A 21,300-nucleotide genomic window follows, 5' to 3' on the forward strand; every position below is an offset into this window, starting at 1 on the left:
GTCTGGCCAGTTTTCACCCCCAGGCATGTGTGTGTCTTTGTGTATTTGCGCTGAGTTTGGGGTTTTCCCCTCATAGTTGAGAAGTTTGCTGGACGAGGATTTGAGGTCAAATAGTGTTTTGTCTTTTTTCTTGCAGTTTATGCCTGAGATTAAATCTTCAATAAATGAGTTTTTTTTTTCTTTTTTCTTTTTTTTTTTTGGACTTAGCATTGAGACATTTGCGGAGAGTGAAGATAACAAACACTGGAAACATTGAAACGTCGGGCTGTTCTCATTGCCTCATTGCTTGGCTGTTTTTGTGTGCAGCTGGGACTCTGTCTGTGTCCTTTGGCTGGTTTTTCCTGTCACACATGTTGAGAAATGTGACAAATTGTGAAAATGTTTTTTGTCTCTACAACCAGTGTACATTGAAACCCTTGAATGCACTTAACTCTGTGTGGGCTGGTTGGTAATAGGACCTAATTTAACCGTCTTCTGTCATTTTATTAACCAGTCTTTCACTTGCTTTCTTTCTCCTTCTTTTCCAGACTTCTTCACAGAGTTGGACAAAGTTATGGGACCTCTGATTTTCAACACCAGCAGCATGACAGAACTGGTGCGTTACACTCGGCAGGGCCTCCACTGGCTGCGCTTGGACGCAAAAGTTAGTCCCTAGCGAGGACTCACTCCCTGCAAGCTGCTTTTCCACACACCCACACCTCAGCCTTTTTGTGTTCAGTAACATCTGCTCAGAGACAGACACACACACACACACACACACACACACACACACAAACGCAGGCACGCATGCCCTCAAAGAAGACAGACACACAAACACAACCCTCCTCTGGTCCTCCATTTACACACGTGTGATGAACTTCTCAGACATATCTCCAACACTGTGTCCATTTCCTACACCAGCTTGCCAAAAAAAAAAGACAAAAAAAAAAAAGACAAAAAACCAACACTGAGCAATTTAGAGCATCTCTCACCTTCGACGGCACCACACAGGGAGAAGCATCCAAACTGCAGCAGGAGTCAGAAGAGCTTATCGCCTGGCTTCACACATATATCGGCATTCTTAGGAAATCTTCGAAGGCCATGTTTTTAATCTCTCCAGCATGGAAGCACTGGGTGAATTATTTATTATGAATACACTAAAACTCTGCTTTGGTTTTTAGGCTACTTTGGCTTTGAACTTTTTATTTGTCTTTGTTTCACCAAAGTACCTCCCATGAACACCAAAGGTGCTTTAAAAATGAAGGTTTCTCTTTATCATTTCTGTGCCTTGTATGTCAGCTACAGGAAAATAGTCACCGGTCATATCTGATTCAATTATTTTTCTTTTCTTTTCACAGTTTTTACTTCTTTTTTTTTTTTAACACTTAACAGTTGTTTCAGCAGTTATTCTTGCAGCATTTACTGTTTTTGCTTTTGGGTTTGTTTGTTTTTATATTTGCAAAGATGGTGTTGGCCACCACAAATTAAACCTTGAAGAATCCCACTGAAGATTTAAGGACTGAAGGAAGGGCTACTGTGCACAGCAGATTTCATGGGGCACACACATATTTATTAATGATCCCTTAGGACATCTGTTGATCGGTGTACTTGGCTCAAAAAAGTGCCATTTCATTTTTCAGAATCATGAAATGTGATTGCCCTTTCTAACAAATTAAATGCTTCACATGGCCTCCAGGGGTCGCTAGCGGGAGACCTCAACAAGATTGATGATGGCAAACGTTAAGATTTTCCGCCTCTTTGAAGCTTCACAATTTCCCACTCGTAGCAGCATTGTTCATTCAAAAATTTCCTAGAGGAAGAGCCGTTTCCAATCAGTGTTATTCTTTTTTTCTTCCCCGTGTTTGAGTGTATTTTTCTAGGGAACAGCAGGGAGTGTTTAGAGTATTGAAGATCATGTCCACATCCAATGCAGTCACAGTACATTTTATAAAAACTGGGCCTGAGTTGCCGCTAATTTGGCTGAACAGAAGCTAATTTATTTGAAGGGAAATATGTCGTCTGGGGAATGGAACTCATTAGCGATGCAGATGATCAGTGTTGTATTTATACAGCAGAGTTTTAAATCTATGATTATATATTTCAAGAAAAAGTATAACAACCAATATAGATTTTATTTATATACCAACCAGTTTCTTTTACTTCCTTCTAGCCAAGCAAAAGTATAACATGTCAGACGCATAAAGCAGGGTTACAACAGAGGTTATAAGAACAAGTATTTGTATATGTTCCTATTTAAAGTTGTCAAACTGTAATCGCACTTGTATTACAAGATAGTAGCTGGCTCAGTATGTTAACATTGCGTTGATTTTTAAGTTGGCATTTGGATTTTACAGTAATTCACTTACATGAACTGTCCATTTTGGTTGTTTCAAGCTCACCTTCTACCAAAATATGCTGGAAATACTAAAGCCTGGACCAGATGGCATTCGTTTTGTTTTGGCTGGACAAGAATGTGCCAGAAAGATCTATAATGCCTTGTTTAATTTATTTTTCCCCCTGCATGTCAAGACTAAACAAAATGCTGTTTGGCCCAGGTTTGACCCTTTCTTTTTTTTCTTGTCATTTTCTTTCTTTTACTGGCTCCCTGGCCTTTATTGTAGGAAGGGATACTGTTATTTTCTCTTACACTTGAAAAAAAAAAAAAAAAAAGCAAGTCATAGGAGGTATTATTTTAATCTATGCAGGATTTTTACAAAAAAAGAAAAAACTGTTTCTGTGGAAAAAAATAATTATATTTTTAGGTTTGGGATTCCTCTGTCCCCCACTTTCTTTTTCCCACCTCAGTGAGAAACCTGTTGAACTCAAATCCAATGCCTTTAGCTATTGCAATTTTGTGTACTGGTTTAGTATGCGAGCTTGGCTGTGTGTGTGTGTGTGTGTGTGTGTGTGTGTGTGTGTGTGTGTGTGTGTGCGTGTGCGCGTGTGCGCGCGGATGTGTGTATAGATCTGATTTTATAACCAAACACAGATGGCTTTAGCCATTTTCTACTTAAAGCTGGAGGCCACTTTTCTCATAGGAATTCCTCTGTGGGTTTTGCCAGCCCAGTCAATGTCTTCATACACTGGTACACTTTGTAAGTAGAGGTCAGCGCCTTGTGTTCCCTACACTATCTTGTAGTCAAATGTAAAAAAGAAATGAATTAAAAAATAAATAAATCCTAAAATGAAAAAAAAATAAAAAATTTAGCATTAGAGAAAATTTTTAACGATTTGCTACTCATACTTATTTATTTTTCTGCCCCTTTTGCTTAATGTTTCTTTCCTATTTTGCCTTTTTAATGAGCACCGTTTTATGAAATAGGAAGGTGTAAATGTAACGGGGTTGTTCATGATGAGATTTCATTGTAATTAGTAATTAATATTAATTCTAACTTGAAAGAATCCAGGGTAAGATGAGTTTTTTTTTGGTTTTTTGCATTCAGTAGGAAAATGTTAACACTTGCATGTTTCTATTTAAATACAAATGTATAAATTGTAAATATAACATTTCTTTAAGGGTGAATTTCTACTACAGGTTGACATTTTTATTAAATTTAAAAATGCTGTAAATATACTTGTGAGATACTTTATGCACATTTTTTTTTCCCTTTTGGGATTTTTTTTTTTTTTTTTTTCCTTCTTCCAAGTGGTTACAGATTACACCCCTAGTCTGATAACTCTGTATATCAAATGCTTTCTCAGTCCTTTTTCTAACTGTGCTGGTATTCTTTGTCTTCTGCTTCACTGTCTCAGTATCACGGTCGCCACATAATCATTAACGTCTCTAGATCCAAGTGCGAATATTTTGTCTTCTCTGTATTTGATATGGAGCTGTGTACTTTTTCATGAAGTGTATATTGTTGATCTCATGGGATGGATGAATGGCATGTACAGTCTGTTCTGTAAAACCATGTCTGTTTCTTCCTCAGAGAGAGGTATATTTACTATGTGTCCCTTTTGAACAATTGGTCCAACATGTCTTTTGAAACAGAGGTATTTCTCTACACATCAAAACCAGTTGTAGCAGTTTATACAGTAAGTTGTATAACACCTTTTTTTTTCTAGAAGTTGTCTCAGAGCCGAGACCAGCAGCATACACTATGTACAATAATCTAAATTGGATTAGTTTTAAGAGAACTGATGATAGAGATACTATATATGATGGATGCAATATGATTAAAGGTACTCATTGAAGTTTGATCTTCAAACTTAGGTAATGTAATTTAAAAGCATTCTTGTGAAGTGAGTATTAATTGTGACTAATAAAAGTCTGTCCTGAATATTCTTTGTATTTTGCCGTATTGAGAATAAAATATATATGGATATGTTTAATAGAGTGCTGTTTCTTTTCTTTCTTTTTCCATCAGCTTTAGATTTTCTACTTGATGTAGTTTGTAGCAACTGACGTGTTTTGTGTCTTAACAATTTATAAATTCTTCTTTAATTTTTGCCTTCGGAACTCTTAATTCATCTGGCATCAACAACCATGCTCTGTTCAAAGTCCCTAAAATAAATCAACTTTCTTTCCTTTTCTGATGCTCCATTTGAACCTTGGCAGGTCCTCCTGGACCACACGCTGTTGCCAGGTCAGCAAGCAGTTGAACAGGTGTACTTAATGAAGTGAGCATATCGGTTAAAACAGTCACAAAACAGAACTGCCTTCTCTAAAGGGTCCATTTTTGCAGGGAATGAGGGCTTATTTTAGTGGACTTTTTGACGTTTTCACCAGGAACCCATCATGTTGCAAAAAATCAAGCACATCATAAAGGTGGTGATCAGAGCTGTCAATTTAGTCGAAGCCAAATGTCTGAGTTACTGTCAATTTAACAGCCTTCTTGCTGATGTCCATGATACCCATGGCCTTGCTATCCCGCACTGAAGTAATATTTATAAGCCGAGGGGCCCTGCAGACGCATTTCTCTGTGATGACACGCTGACTGAATGTGGAAAAACTGAGACCATTGTTGAAATTGCTTCTATTTTTTCCAGACATCTCAGTCTGTTTGTGAAAAGTCTGGATGATTCACTAAATGCAATGTTTTTAGAATATCCGTGTGCTTCTTTACACAGGAAAGGAACATTTTGGAAACGTAATTATGCAGTGGTTTTTAGTGGCATGAGCTACATGAGATCAAATGATACTGTATGTGGCCCTTCAAACTAAAATGGGACTGACACCCATCTAGACTGAAGTATTTTCCCCCTTAAAACACTTCATTTTGCATATTTAGAAATGAAGTAATCTTCCTCGTGCAATCTCAAGAAACACAGTCTACAAAATTTGTGTGTGGTAATAAAGGATAATGAACTCTTGCAATTATTGTTTGTTGTTGTTTCCAAACTCAATGTCAGAATGGCAAATCTTTTGCTAGAATGAAAAAGATAAAACACCCTAAATAAATACAAATACACAAGTTAGGTCCTGGAGTCAAAATATACATTAAAAAGTAAAAGTACTCATCTCTCTTGATAGGAGGAAACCTTTCTGCAAACACTTGCAGTTTGAAGTAACTCCTGTGTAATTTACAAATGCAGGCAGATTGGCAACATGTTGCCATCAGTCTGGATAAGTCTTTGTCAATTAGCACAACTCAAGGAGATTCGACTCAGTGCTGGTATGCTTGACAATCTCACTCTGCCGGAAAACAAACATACCCGACCTGAGATAACTTGAGCTTATTGGATAAAACAGATATAGTTTAACTTTGAGGACATAACTTGCAGTTGAAAAAAGTTATAAATAGCAGTATATGTTATTGCAACACTCAGCATATTGGAAAATGTAAAAAAATCACAGTAATATCATATTGTGAGTGAAGTATTCTGGTCATATTTTGTGGGGTGTCTGGTGACTCCCACATCTAGTGAAAATACTTTGCATTAAGCAGTGATAATGAACCGTCGTGGTGTGTAATCAGAGTGTGGTGAACCACATATGAAGCTGTATTTGAATTATCCAGCTCAAGTCTCTTTTTGCACAGTGTGACATTATTTTATCAACCCCATGTAGTGATGTGTACACCATAGATGGCTGCTGACCCAGGACAAAGCCTAGGCTTCATTCCACAGTGAATGAATTGCCACCAAGTGGCCATTAGTTGCTATTGTCATTGCTGTTATCCTGTCCTTTCCCCCCCATGTTATCAGTGGATTGCCACTTCAGTTGATTGTTAGTCAGACCATGTGACATGCACAGAGGTGATGGATAACTAAAAAGAGACACCCTAAGTGCTTCATTTAATCTTGGATCAGAGAGTTTAAAGGTACAGACAGAACAAAGTAGAGTTTAAGGAAGAAATATTGACTATTGAGTGAGCTTGAAGATAGTTTATAGAATGAAATTATACTGCATGTGGTCCATGAACTAAATATACGTTTACATGTCCATGAATATGCCTTTATGGAGCTTATAGTAACTTATGCGATCTGAGATCACACAGTGTTTGTGAGTTAGTAACAAACGACATCAGAGTAACCTGACTTTCCCTGAATATTTTCACAGTGAGCTCATGACATCCCAAACCACCCAAATTGTTTGGCCTCAGTTATTCATGTCTTTCAGTAAGATTAAAAAAAGATGTCTAGTTAATCTTTCTGTGCATGAAACAAAAGTAGTTTATATAGCTTTGCATGGCAGAGCCTCTTAGAAATGATTAGCTCCTTTCAATCCACATTGCTCTGGCCTGAGAACATTAACTCTTTGTAAAGGCTACTTGCCACATTTTATTATTATTATGTAGGCAACTTTTTAAACATTTGCCGCTTTTTACAGATAATTTTATTGAGTTTTTATTGCGTTTTAGCTTCAGTTTGCTTCCAGCTTGTGCCTCTTTTTCTTTCTTTCTTTTTTTTAAAAATGAAAACAATACAGGGAAATTCACTTTTCCACTGTTCCGCCATTAATGTGTTCTGACCAATAAGATATCGTGCATTCCCACCTCGCCCGCCTCCCACCACGTCTAATTGGCCACCTTGGTCCTCCGTTACCTTTCATCCGCTTCTCTCTCCAGGGAACAAGGTAAGCTGAGTGCGGACGGAGGAAAAGGAAAGCTCATTACCAGAGGTTGCGAGACATGCCAGCTAACCGTGTGCAAGTGAGCCGTCCTTGTTAGTTAGTTAGTTTGTGTAGCTATCACTGATAAACGAAGAGGAAACTCACTGAAGACAACAAACCAGGAGTAAAGCTACAGTTTGAGAACCGCGAAGGAAGCGGGAATCGGCAGGTACGTTGAGGGTAGTTTAGGGTGGCAGCAGGTGCATCCAGTATCGCCGTGCCTGCTCAGTTTCGTTTGTCAGCTGTCAACCTGTTGGTTTATTAGTGGAAATGTTCGCAGAATACCTGTATGACAGTGACACCTTTCAGTCAGACCTCTTGTTTATGTTGTATAAGTTGTTTTTCGTGTCTGTGGGAAGTTAAAGTGTCCACGAATAAGCAACTGGTCTCAGTTCAGTTTTATTACTGGGAGGTGAGGTTAATAGTAGGATCTGGTGGTATTTAGCAAAGCCCATCTAGGCTGCTTATATCGCTACTTATTTATTTTGTAATACTTAATAAATGTATTATATATGTATGTGTGTGTGTAAATTAGATGTAATCCTTAATCTATACCCTTAACCTTTAAAATGCCATAGTTTTCCTTAGTTTGTAATATGACGAGGTTTTATATGCGTTAATGTTAGCAGCTTCTTATTAATAGACATTATTATTACTGTTCATGAATGTTAGGTAACAGTGGGAGATAATAAGCAATATCTGAGTTGACAGCTGACTGATAAGCGTGTAATAGATACTGAGGACTGGAAAGAAACAAACCCAAACCCTAACTACTGTTATCACCACATTTAATTGCTGTGTTGTACCTTACTTACTCATGCTTTGGTTGTTGTTTGAAACAAATCAAAACAACAAAAAAAAAAACATAATACTGTCCTGCTCTAACCTCACCTCATTGCCTTAAATTGATACCTAGCGCTCAATTATGCACAAGGAGGGAGGGGTGGGGGTGGGGGTGGGGGTTTTAGCTAATGAGTGGACTATGTTTTATTTAAAGGGAAACTAGACACTGGTGTTTTGTGTTGGAGCTGAAACTGAAGCACTTAGGCTGTGAGGTTGGTCAGATGGTGGGAGCACACTGGCCTCTCTGTGTGCTGCTGTTGCCACTGCTGGAGGATGCCATGCTCGGGGCTGCTGACCTGGCTCAACCCCAGCTACATCTACAGAGCCTGACCTGACAGCAGCACGCACTCAGATATTTGGGTATAATTATGTAGGCGTAATGCATGCAGAGAGATGAGGGACTTAGCCCAGAGGTGCTTGGATAAACACCTGTTGATCCCAATCTGCAGCCACGGCATGCTAGCATGTGGCAATACAAATATTTGGTAATGGTTGCGTACAGGTGGCGGCTTGGACTGTAGCCTGAGTAAGTGTTGTTTGCAGGAAGTATAAAGAAGAAAGAAAGCCGGAAACCAAAGATGGAAGCAAATAGCAGAAGGGCAGCTTTATAAATGAGAGTAGGGTCACAAAGCCATGGGGTGTAAATGTAAACTTAGATTGGGTGTTGAAACCTGATCTCAGTCTCCCCCCCCCCCTCTCTCTCCCTCTCTCTCTCTGTCTTTTTCTTTAGGGGAAACAAAAAGACAAGAAAAAAAACAAACCTGTAGTAAAGTATGTAATGTTGTAGGAATTCAATCCTGCATGTGGTGTGTTTTTGTTCGACCTGTAGGGGATGGTCGTTTTTATGTTTCTTTTTTTTCCTCGAGCGGTGGAAAATTACTCACACTGCAGCTGAACGTATGTAGTTTTGGATGTTTAAATTCTTTTTGTGACCTTTTATACAACCAACCACTGCGAGGTTGAAGCGACTGGCCTGGCTGTGGGCGTGAAGCTATAGTTCACATAGGTTTCAGATTATTTCTGTAGAAACGGAGGTTTTTGTGGTTGATCCAGATGAAATGGGATTACACAGAAAATCTCATTAAATTTCAGAGACAAAGCAGCTGAAAGCAACAGAAATCTTTAACACATTACTTAACAGTGTGGTAATTAAACCATTATCAGCCTCACTTTGAACTTTGCACGAGGCATCATAGTGAAATAATGGCATAAGATGTAACAGGAAGGTGTCTAAGTTGTAAATCAGTGAGAAGCCTGTTAGTTTCTGTTAGCCTTAAGTCGATTGTTTACATATATTACATCAAGTGCAGGCTTGATGTAATATACCTTTTGCTTTGAACCTGAACGCTGTGAGACTGATGTGTGAATGGCATTGTTGGTTCCGGGAAGATAAATGTATACCGTTGTGAAAGAAAAAAGTGATATCATGAATGAGTCATAGAATTAGGTGTTAGGTTCACTGGTGTCTTTTGATGCAAGGATTGACGCAGGCATGCTGTAATCAGCTATAAGAAAGAAGTTTGAGAGCATAGTAAGCAGTGATTTTTTTGGTCAGGAGGAACTTAAATATCACCATATTTTTTGCGAGAAATAAAGTAACCTGAGATTTTATTGGAAGTATGTCACAGGTAATACTGCAGATAAAATGTGTGTTTGATTTGTCAAAATAGATAAATGTGCCATATCGAACGAATTCACGTTTTCTCTCAGGGAGAATTTGATCCTTAACAAGTGTGTTTCATGACATGTTTTGGTAAGCTGAGGTGGCCCGGTGGTTTCTTTAGTTTCCATTTCAACATCCATGTCTTTGTGATCACAATAACGCAAACTGGTACCAATTATTTGACAATTCCAGGGTGGCTGCTTTCACCCCGTATAGAAGGATTTGTTTATCACAGAAGGAAAGATTTGGGAAAAGTGTAATCTGTGCAGTATCTCAAATTGTAGCCGTCCACGTCTGGCACGTAGTGACCAAGTATAAAAGTAGTGCGTCATTCATTTTAGAAATAAAATGAATGAGAATGTGTTTGTTTGAGGTAAAAGCAAAAATATGTTTTGTGACCAAAGTCCTCAGACACAATGTTATCAAGATTTTAGGGGTAATAAAGTCAGACTTTATAACCGTACAAACTGGACCACTAAAGTCTGACTTTATTACCCAGACTTTATATCTGACCTTATATCATCCAGAAAGAGGTTAGTCTTTCTTAAAGCGTGGGCACATTGTCGTGTTGATACTGTAACATATTAATTAAACCCTAGTTAGAGCTGATGTTAGGCGTTATAATGTTTAGTGGTCCAGTTTGTAAGGCTGTTGAAAGTCGTGCCCTTGGGAAGGTCGGTGTGATGATTGAGGAGAATTTTAGCGTGCCTCCGTGTTTTGTATACGTATTCAGATATGCTCACTTGCACTGCAGTGACTTTCAGTGAGGTCCTGATGAGGAAATCATGGCAGATCATTTGATTTTTCTTTTATAGTTACCTAAAGTAAGAGCACACGGGAGGAAGAGAAAAACCTGCTTGAGGGCGTACTCAAGCCCAAATTGCCCTACATGAGTAATGAGTAATAAACTAAACAAGGGAAGTCTGAAGGTGTTGTTATTAAGTTGCACCAGACGAGCTGAAAATGGAACATTCAGATACCAAGGTTAATGCATAACTGATGTTGACTTTTTTTTTTTTAAAGCATGTAATTATATGATAGACGCTTAGGTGAAAGTGTCCTTTTGCCTTCAGATGGTTTCTGTGATGTTGGGCAATATGAGGAAACTTAAGGACTCTTCATCATCATATACGTCATAGTTTTGGATACCCTTTCTCCTTGTTTTGTATTGAATAATTTTTTTTGTATAAAGGATATAACAATGGCAAAAATGATGGCTGATCACATGTAAGTCTTTATTTTAAATCATCACTGTCTATATGCATTCATACATAAAGATGAAGATCCTCTGAGCGCCCTTCACTTTGAACGTCATCTTCTCTCTCCTCATGCATGAATGGCGTTCCAGACATTTGAGGGGGTCCTTCATGCTCTGTGTTTGAGAAACAGGCAACGCTGTCCCGAACACCATCCACCAGACTTAAACAGATGGAACCTTTTCAGCTCTTTTTGCTTGCTTTTTTCCCCCTCCTTGTTTCCTGTCTGTTACTACAGGGCTCTATTCTGCAGGCAGTGACGGGCTTATTTACAATGGCTTTGACAACTCACTTGTCTGTAGTTGTGAGCTATGGTCAGATCCTCCTTCTTTTGTCAGAGGAGCAGAAAACCCCTTAAAGTCCTACATAATGGACAGACATGAAGAAGAAAAATGGCTGCCAGGGGTTATTACTGGCTAGGGCGAGACCCCCCTTTGGGGAAGCTGAAAAGTGTGTACGGTTATGTGTGTGCCTTCCTACTCTGGTGCTCTTACAGGACCACTCCTGCTCTATTGTTTGGACTTATAAGCCCCTCATTGTTATGTGGTAGTGTCATATGTCATGAGTGCATTGTGCATGTGTGTGGTAAAACATGTGAGTAACCTACTTGTATGGGCAGCCTTTAAAAATACATCCTGAATCTTTTTTTTCTGCTTTTTTTAGGAGCTGTGTAGATAGAATTGCAGCAGCACATTAGATAAAGGTCTTTTACACTCACAAAGTATTTACAGGTGCCCTGTGGGGTTGTCTTTTACAAAAACAAAATAAAGGGGCATTTTTTGTTGTTTCAAAGTTGTGTTGCAGATTTCTTCCTCTCTGTCTCTGGATCATTGCTGCATTTTTTTTAAAATGAAAACAATGAACCTGGTGATATATTGGACACTGGATGAATGTGCATCATTGTTAGTATACATGAGACAAATAAACACTAAAAAAGTGCTGACATGATGACACACAAGGGCAAAAACATCACTGGGTACTTTTAATTATAAGACATCGTGTTATTGCCTTTTCGAAAGTATATCCCCGGAGAACCTGGACTGTAAAAATATATCTTTTCTATACCATATCTTTTTCTTATCTTATTGATTTCTTGTTGCTTATCAAACAACAAATTCAGTGCCCTACACATTCCACTCTTTTTGAAATAACTTAAGATTTACATGTGATTAAATATGCAATTTTTGTTTCTTTCTGCATCATATGAAAGCAGATTGTTCTGTAAATATTTGAGCTCACCAGTTTAAATTCTGCAGAAATAGAGAAAATAATGCATTGCGTTATTTGTCAAGAACAACACATGCAGGAAATCCATCAGGACAAATCCAAATCCAGCACAGCGCTGGACTTAAATGCTGCACACTGATCACGGATTATTACTTTAAAGTTGTAAAATCTCTAATGAATCACACTGGGGATTATGCTATTGCTTTTTTCACTGTGGTTTTCACAGCGGTGAATTCAGTAAAAGGCAGGAAGGCGCACAGTCTGTGGGGTGTGTGCTTGGGTCTGTGCCGTGCCTGCAGGTCTGCTTTAGGGTCCTCTCAGGTTTCATAGCCCCTGATGAAAAGGTGTGGGTGAGGGGTTGTCAGTGAGACCTGAGCTGGCCAGGGACACATTAATGTGGCTGTGATATTGACTAATAAAAGAGGCCTTTACAGCTGTCCAACATGGCTGGAACTAACCGCTTGATGTCTTTTTTTTGTGTGTGGTTGTCCAGTCAGTGCTGACATAGCTTCAGCACGTTGCACACATCAAAATGATAAATTAGTGTGGGCTAAAGTGATTGTACAGTGGATTGTTTAGTTGACATTCTGCAATAGAATTATGATTTCAGTCATTTGTCATGCAAAAATAAGCCTCTCTGATGACAAAATTTATTGCTGTTCTCTGTTTCATACCAGTGTGAAATGAATATCTTTTTTTTTATGTTTAAAATACTCACGATTAAAGGAAAAATGAATATAATCGTGAGCTGCCCTTCTGAGGTAATTTAAGACAGATTTCTTTTTGATTTTTCTCTGCCAGAAATGGTCCTGTTTAACATTACATGCAATCTGTCTTATTCCTTTGGACCTTTCAGATTATTAATCTGCCATCCGACTAGAACAGGCCAAGCCACAAGACAAATATTAAAAAAACGCAACCAAGACATATAGTCAGTATGTAATAGTATATATAACAGCATTGTGAAAAAATACTGTTTTAAGTATTTTTCCATCTTGAATAGCTTTTTTTTTTTAGAGAAGACATTAATGTTCACCCCTGTAGTCACTTCAGTGTTTCTACATCACTCTATTTTTCTGTACCAGGTTACAAAGTCCAAATTGAGTCGCACTGTTTTCTAGTGAAGTTTAATCTCTGTGTGATTTGTTTTAAAGTCTTAAAACACCGTCCTCCTCCTTCTCTTTACCCCCTTTTTCATCCCCCACTTTGAGGTAGGAAACCTGCACTGCCACTAGCAACATGAGCCCATTGTAATCAGTACCCCTAAAATTAACCACGGTGGTAAACTTGGTGCTGAGAAACACTATAGAGATTAGGAATCGCTTGACTCCTGAGCATGATAATCAGCACTATTAGGTTACTGTATGTGTTTCAAAAGCAGGATAATTAGAAGTTAATACCAAGTATTTCACCTTGGCAGAGGCGTTGGTATAATGGGAGGCGTATGCAGAGGTGTGGGTGGCACTCTGTAATTATCAGGACATTAGACACACATTTGTTCTTTTGATACACCTTTGTCATGTGCTCTGTCAGTGAAACTACTTAGGCAAAGGTGGGACGAATGCAGAAAACTCAGTTCATGTCGCAACAAAGAACTACTGTACTCCAGATAAAATAATAACTCTGCTTTTAGTTGTTTCTTTTTCATTATATAGTTCTCTGCAGCATAAAGAAAACTTCTCAGAGCAAAAGCGCTTAGCCAAGATTACTTAGTTTGAGAGACTTATCAGCCTGTTGAGGGAAAAAATTCTTTGCTTGTGATTGCATTATGATGGGAAAGTGGGCTTTATACCAGCTGTCTATCTGGGGCTAGTAAGCAAAGTGCTGTGACTATAACTTCAGATGGATACTGTGGTACCATGTGGTTTTAAATTTTAGCCGAGACGCTTGGATTATTGTATAGACTTATCAGCTACATTTGTATTGATATAATTTGCTAACTGTAGATGTGTTTCTCTATATTTTTATTTGTTATTTGAAATGCCCAGGGACTGCAGATGGAAATTAGCTAGCAGCTAAATCTAGCACAATGCACCTCCTCTCTTAGGAGATTAATGTTTTGTTTGTTTGGACATGGTCTCTGACAAGTAAAGTGGAAAATGAAATGGTTCCTGGAAGGAGAGGAACAAGGTTCACAGATGTTTTATCGAACATGCGGTCAACCCAGCTAGTTGCGGGAACATCAAGCAGGCACTCCTTGCCTTTTGACTCACACAAAACTGGTAGACTCGGAGGTCAGGCTATGCGGCAGCCATCTTTCTCCACAAACATCACCTGTCTTTCAGGTTTCAGAGTTGAGTGCCATAGTTGGCGACAAAACACACAGGCTTCAGGGTCAGTCAACGTTCTCCTGGTGTGGAGAGTCCCCAGGCAGAAGGAGGAAATGCCTCGTGCTGGGCCTTGTTACACAAAGAGAACTCACAGCCTCCTGAGGACAGGGGTCTACAGGAGATTTCGTCTTCTTCTTCTTCAGCCTACACACCAACTGAGTGGTGGCGTGATATTCTATACTGTATGTGTTGTACTGAGGGAAACTGTCACTGCAGTCATTTCAAAAAGATAAATGATCTACTTCAGTTATGCATCAAAACTGAGGAAGTAGGTATCACTGGAAGTGTTTGGTACTGGTTTGTTCACTATGTGGTCATGAAAAAATATGTGGAGCATGCTTAAAGCTGGGAATTAAGAATTAAAACAAAAATCTGTCATTAAGCTGCCCACTAGATTAGATGTACTTTGTGTGCGTGTAGAGTGGAAAGAGTGATTAGCAGGGGTGAGGAGGTCAACTTACGGCTTGCTAGATCTGTTGCAATAAAGTGTAGTACCATCTGATCATGGGTCAGCTTGAGCATTTTAGTTTCTGTTCTTTCTGTTACAGATTGAGTAAATCTTTAGTTAGTCCACGTTATTTCTCCAGTGAGGATGTTTTATGAGTTTTGGGAATCAGCTTATAAGTTCAGCAATGACTGGTTTTGCAAAATCAACTACCTTGAGAGATGTGATCAAACCACTTGTTTGTTTTGTGTGCTTTTAGGCATTTTCAGTTAGCAAGTTAGTATTTTAGGAAGCAGAAAGTTTATTTAGTGTGGTGGCTAAATTGCTCTAATCTTGGTTTCTCTATACCTGCAATGTTTATGCACAAAAGTACTTCTTTAGATAAACAGGAATTTAAAGTCAGACACCAGATGGTTTCTGACAAGTAACTGTCAAACAGTGAGGTGGTTTCCAGTCATGTTTATGTTCCAGGCACTTTATTCACTCAATTACTAGAGCAGATGAAATGCATCCTTCTCAAAAGGAAATCTGCTGGAAACCCTCACTTGTTTTACATTTTAAGAGGAATGAGTAGGAGACATGAGTGTAAATAAAGAAGAAAGAGACTGAGTGACATTAGAGCCTGGGATGCCAAGGCTAACAAATTATAGAAATTAAAGGAATAGTAGATTAAAGGGATTAAAACAAGTGATTATGAAAAGAATAAGTTATCAATTTTTCTGTTTAACTACCTGATTAATTGACTGAGTTACTGCTTGCAGCTCTACCCGTTAGTCAGGCTCTGGTAAGGGGCCTTCACCTCTCCTTGGCTTAATCCGGTTGGTCTATCAGGGTGGGTAATCCTGATAATTTGCACTCATTGAGCGAAAACAAAAATGCGGAGAATGCTGGCCAATTTAATTTGCTCGATTTCATCTGCCATTTGGAGGGTGTTAAACTGAGCGGGGAGGTCACAGTGGCCAAGTGGACTCTAGATTAAACATCCGAATCTCCTTACTCAAAAATATGCTTTGGATCAGATCTGTTGTTGATTTCAGTGTCAAGTTGGAGGCAGAGGGAGAAGTGCATATTTACTGTTTGCCCTCACAGACTGCCTCTATCTGCCTTCCCGGTTGTTTTGCAATTCAAATCTCCTAATGCAACACTGAGCAAATTTTCCCTTGTTGTCCTTGATGAAGCTGCTGCTCTGTATCTGGACTGTCCTTTTCATGCTTCTAAAAGCATAGTGCCAGGTAAAAAGAGGGAGATTAGAGGCATGTCTGCTACTTTCATCATGCCACTTTAGATAGTGATCAAACAGTTTCTTATACATTTTCCTTTTTTATCCTCATGTTTGTTTTCTGCTTTGTCTCCTTCCTTTCCAGACTTAATGTCACTGACATGCCCAGCAGCAAAAGCTCCATGCGTGAATGACTCCTGTTGTCAGTAAGCTTTTGCCACTGACTGCAGTGACTCTGCATTTATGTGCTCTTTGTTTAAAGGAATTCAACAAAAGCAGGACAAAAACATGTTATTCTACTGGCAGAGTTTATTGGTTAAATATTATTATTTTTTGTGCCTGTGACTGGATGCAGGTCTAATGGACCGACAGGTTGGGTGGAGCCTGTTAGGTAACCACACTAGGGCTGTAGCTGAATATTTGAATATTGAGGTTCGTTCTTTGCATCAGTGCATGGATGGAAGTTTCGGGATTTGCGGGTATCTTCTTCTTTTTTTCCTTGTTTTTTTATACATGTGGAGATACATGCAGTCTTAACTCTTATGCCTTGCTCTCATCACTGTGGCATGAAGCCACGATCGTTCTTCTTTACTTCATATCATAGTTACCAACTTAGTGACTTTTCATAGCGCTTTAGAAAAAAAAGCTATCAAAGGCCTTTCTCACCCCAGGCACGCCTCTCTCTTTTCCTTTGTACAATTTTGAAAGCTGCAACACCCAAAATAAGTGTGTGAAAGAAGAAAATTACAAGCATCCTGTTTTTTTTTTTACTTTCTCCCTGAGCGATCATTTCACTTGTCCATTTAGCCAAAATCACAGCACAGCCATTATCTTTATATAACATGTGTACAGCGATTTTTTTCTTTCCTTTTTTTTTGTGAGATCGCGGCGTAGTAAAAAAAATGTGACCCGAGCAGGAAACCCACATTTATATTTGTCAGCTGGACAAGCTTCAATAGAAGTGAATGGGGAAACGTGGTAAATATTTATTACTTGAGAAACTGCTGTTACAACAACTCGTGGGAACAGTTCTTGTTTTGGTGTGTTTGATTGACAATTGACAATCTTCCAAACTCGAGTTAGTGAGTGAGCAAAAACCTTTGTAGGTGTGCAGTAGTGTGCAGTGCCCTTCCTTGATGCCTGGATCTGAGCAATGAGGGAGTGTATTTACTGTTAGAGTCTGGAATGCAGGTTTTCCCTCAAAACCGGTCTCTGAAATGCTTCTGTTACTTTCTGTGTTCTACGACTGTCCATTCACTGCTGACAATTGCCTCACATTATATGGGTACAAGGGAGCACTAAGGCCAGACCAGGAATGCTGTTGTCTTGGAGTGGTCATTTAGTACTGTAACCTGACTTTAGCCACTCCAGGAGGTTGAACAATTATGAGAGGGGAAAACGCCCATTTCTACTTATGTCCTTGGAGTGTCTCAAAGGTAATAGGATAGTGTGTTGATGTGAAAATTTACGATCTGTGTGGCAGAAGATGGATGGGGATGAGATTTGGGATTTTCCATGACTGCAGTAACAAACCTTATAAACCTGAGGCTAGACCCATAGTACGTCCCTGTGTTGCTACTAAATGGCTGACGTGGTTCTTAGAAGAAGGGTTGGTAAATTCTGATTAATCAAATAACTAAATCTAAAGTGTGCTTGGTCTCAGCGCTAACACTCATAATTGGTGCTTAGGCATCTTTGCAAATATTCGCCATTGGCACATTGTTAACCTGGCACTTCTGCCCATGCATATTCCCTCAGTAGAGGATTAAATATTTAACGTCATTATGTAATCGGTATTGAAACTAAAACTTTGTCCTTATGATATAACAAAGCTTCACGATAGGCCTGTTTTTCCTGTCTGGAGGTGTCATGAGAACCTTTGGATTGCAAATTGAAATTAAGCCGCGCTGAGCACAGTGGATAGGAAAAAAGGGCAGTCCCTTCTCAACGTGTTTGTCTCAGAGTATGCCAGACATAGATGGTCTAAACTTACCTTTTAAATCAAATAGTGACCTCATTGCTTTGCTGAGGGCTCACAGTTCTGTGATCTTCCCTTATTCACTTTTGTATTCGACCAGGAAGTGTCCCGCAGGCTGTCTCTTATCAGATGTTCACATACTATCTACACAGGCCAACAGGTGACAGGTGAGCTCACTGCCAGTTTAATAGTATGAGTAATATTTAGATACAGCAGTTTAATTAACAACTTTTGTAAGAACCGTGTAGAAATTGAGAATTTCATCCAGTGGACACTAGAGCACAGGAGACGCCATTGCGAACTAACCATTAACATCACTGATAACTGAATTCTCAGAGTGGCCTGAGGTCGGGATGTGATCTAAAAGAAACGACAAGTAAAATTTGACAAGACCAGTGGGGTTTTGTGTAATGATTATAGCAGCCTGTTTGCTTTTACCTGCAGTACATGTTCTCGCTGCTTATCAAGCACATTCTTTTCCTTGTGCTTCTGCCAAGCTCCCAATCCAGCCAATCAGCCTGCGATAACGCACTAAGTGCCATGTCACCATAAAGGGTCAGGTGTTTGCCCCGCTGATCAATACTGTCATGAGTGTAAAGTCAGCTATAAGAAAAGAATCTACTTACGTTTGCTAATTGGCACTACACACACATAGTAAAGCTGAGACTCATGGGAATGACCAGTATTTCGTTGTAAACCATAGCACTGGATTTAACTTTAAGGTAATCATGGTAGTTCACTTGAAGTCATTTAAAGGTAGCCCAGCTGGTAGCTGATGAGACATTTTGCTGACATCATGATGACTTGAGCACAACGTGTTAGAGATTAGATTTCATAATCAGGGTTTTTGCCCGAGTCCATTCTACAGAAGAACATCTGCACTTACCCTTATTAATAACTATATGAAATAAGTAGTATTTCTAATGCTCAATCTTTTAAAGTTTAATTATAGAAGCAGATATGCGAGTTAGGCTGAGGCTGCTGCTACATCTGACATGTTCTGCAGTAAGGATTACTACAGGAATACAAACCTAAATTAACTGTAAGCTCCATGCTTTAAAATCAGAGTTAATTAGCTTCTTAATAAAGACCAGGAAACTGGGGTTACACTGATTTCCATTGTAAACCCTCAGAGAGAGGCAGACTGCAGCTGCTTTTGAAAAACCTGAGAACCAGGTCATATCATGTAGCCTTTGTGCTATAGAGAAGCCCATTAACAGCTTTACCCTGGGTTTACCAGCATCAATGCATTTTATGAGTAGTGTATTATATACTGTCTAGGTGCAGATGCATAGCATCTTGCATAAGGATTTCCAAGTCCTCTGCACTCTCTCTGTGATTACTTTTAGTTCTTGTTTTCTTGTTTACTTCTTTTATGTTGTTCATTAGTAACACATGTCCTCACGTGGTCTTTCCTGAAGATAGTATTTACTCTTATATTGGCATATATTCTTATTTGCTCTTTTTGGTTTGAAGTCGGCGTTCATACCTTGTCCATGACATTGATAGTGTAAGAATAGGGATTGGTCTTACAAGAACAATACATGCTCTGTAAAGTCACTTTCTCTCCAGGAAGTCTCCACCTCTGTGAATTCACGTCCTCATGGTGAAGTCACGTGGTGTTGTAGCCCCAGCAGCAATGCCACCATGTGTGATTTCCAGTGTTTGTTATGTGTCTATAGTCAGACCACAGCTCATTATGTAACACGGCAGAGATGGTCACTGCCACCAGGCGACACTGAGCTCACTGGTAGAGAATGTCAGCTGAAGATGTGAAAGTGGTCAGTAAAACATGGCTACAGCGTTTCTGGGTTTTCGATACTCAATTTAAAGCTGTTTAGTATATATATCAGTATATGTGATCGTGTCAATATATGTGTGCATATCGTATACCGAAGATAGAAGCATGCATGTCTTAATAATAACTGTGGTGTATGTATTAGCACTGTGACTCTCGAATGTCAGATGTGAGTGTTTGTGTTTGATTTTGGGATGGAGAAAACAAAGCTGAAGGGAAACTGTGAGTCTTTTTTTCCCTGTTTTTCTACACTTTATAGATAGAACTTAATAAATAATGCATAATTAATAATAGTAAAAATAAACTAAATGGTACCCTGCTTGATGAGTTGAGCAACACGTAGTGCTTAAAGAAAAGACAGAGCTGAGCTGGATGAAGATCAAATGGAGCACATTATCCTCCCTGTTTAGACTGCTAACAGTGTCTTCAGTGACAGCTGAGAGATCAGGGCTGAGCTGTGAGGGCCGACACTCAGGACCCAAGAAGAATAGACAACTTTTTTCTTTAAAGATAACATTTTTCTGTAATGAAGGAGTCATTGAGACTTTCCCCACCTCTAACCAGGAAGTGGGTCATTTGTTATTGTGCTTTTTTGTGGTGTTTGTCTCAGCTTCCTGTAGGGACCAGTCTCCTCTTTCTCACTTGCTGTCGCCATGGCTCCCTTGTTGTTGATGGAATCACGCATTTACAATCGCTTTTTATCTGCTGCCCTGCAGTAGTGTCTTCTGAATATTCTGAATATCTTCTGAATATTGTAGAAATTAATTCCAACATATTCAAAGTGGCATGCCCAAACAAAGATTGTCGTCTGCTTAACTGTGATGAAGGTAGGGTCATAATTTTTAAATTGGCCTCATGGATGTGCAGTCGACACATCTGGAGTGTGATGCTGTCATGTCAATATGGAGCAAAATCTCTGCAGAATGTTTCTGCCACCTTTTTGAATCTGTGCCATGAAGACTTAAGGCGATTCTGAAGAAAAAAGGTGGTCCGACCTGGTAGTAGTATAGCACACCTAATAAAGTCTTTATGTAAATGATCAGATTATCTTATCAGGCCACTCGCCAACATTCAGTATATTGAGATATATTTGTAATAGGCTGTTTACTATCTTTTTACATCTGGATTTTGACCTAGGTCAGTATGTTCTCAGATTTTATTACACATACCAAAGACTGAAAAGGATATGGAGCCGAAATTATGAATTTGCGCGGGCCATTTTTAGACTGAGGCCCCATGCAGACTCGCCTTCACACAAGTAAAACCCAATGGCCTGTAGGCTCGTACTATTCTAGTGCAGTGGAATTCCTACAGTATCCAGTTAAACTGACCATGACTAGATCACATTGCAAAGCCCTGGGGGGTCTTTAATACAAAAGTAATTGTCTTCTCAGAGGCCAGTTGAGAATAGTTTATCATTCTTAGAGGCCTGTACTCATTTTTAAGCCAAGTGCTGTGAGGCACGATGCAGTTCCTGGTTAATCATTGACCAGGAAGGATACAAAATA

General features: G+C 39.1%; 2 protein-coding genes across 5 annotated transcripts in view; both read left to right on the forward strand.

Annotated features, from left to right (window-relative positions):
- The window catches only part of aff4 (AF4/FMR2 family, member 4), a 29,717-nt gene extending 25,409 nt beyond the window's left edge, over positions 1-4,308 (forward strand). For both annotated transcript variants that reach the window (XM_031725928.2, XM_031725927.2), the window contains exon 21: positions 528-4,308. In XM_031725928.2, the coding sequence (XP_031581788.1) occupies positions 528-655 (128 nt within the window). In that variant the 3' untranslated portion in view covers positions 656-4,308. The remainder of the gene's footprint in view (positions 1-527) is intronic.
- Positions 4,309-6,996: 2,688 nt separating this feature from the next.
- shroom1 (shroom family member 1) overlaps positions 6,997-21,300 on the forward strand; it is a 31,974-nt gene continuing 17,670 nt past the window's right edge. For all 3 annotated transcript variants that reach the window (XM_039618368.1, XM_039618370.1, XM_039618369.1), the window contains exon 1: positions 6,997-7,202. The gene's annotated coding sequence lies outside the window, so the exon portion shown is untranslated. The remainder of the gene's footprint in view (positions 7,203-21,300) is intronic.

This window comes from Oreochromis aureus, linkage group 10 (genome assembly GCF_013358895.1).
Source record: "Oreochromis aureus strain Israel breed Guangdong linkage group 10, ZZ_aureus, whole genome shotgun sequence".
Taxonomy (NCBI): domain Eukaryota; kingdom Metazoa; phylum Chordata; class Actinopteri; order Cichliformes; family Cichlidae; genus Oreochromis; species Oreochromis aureus.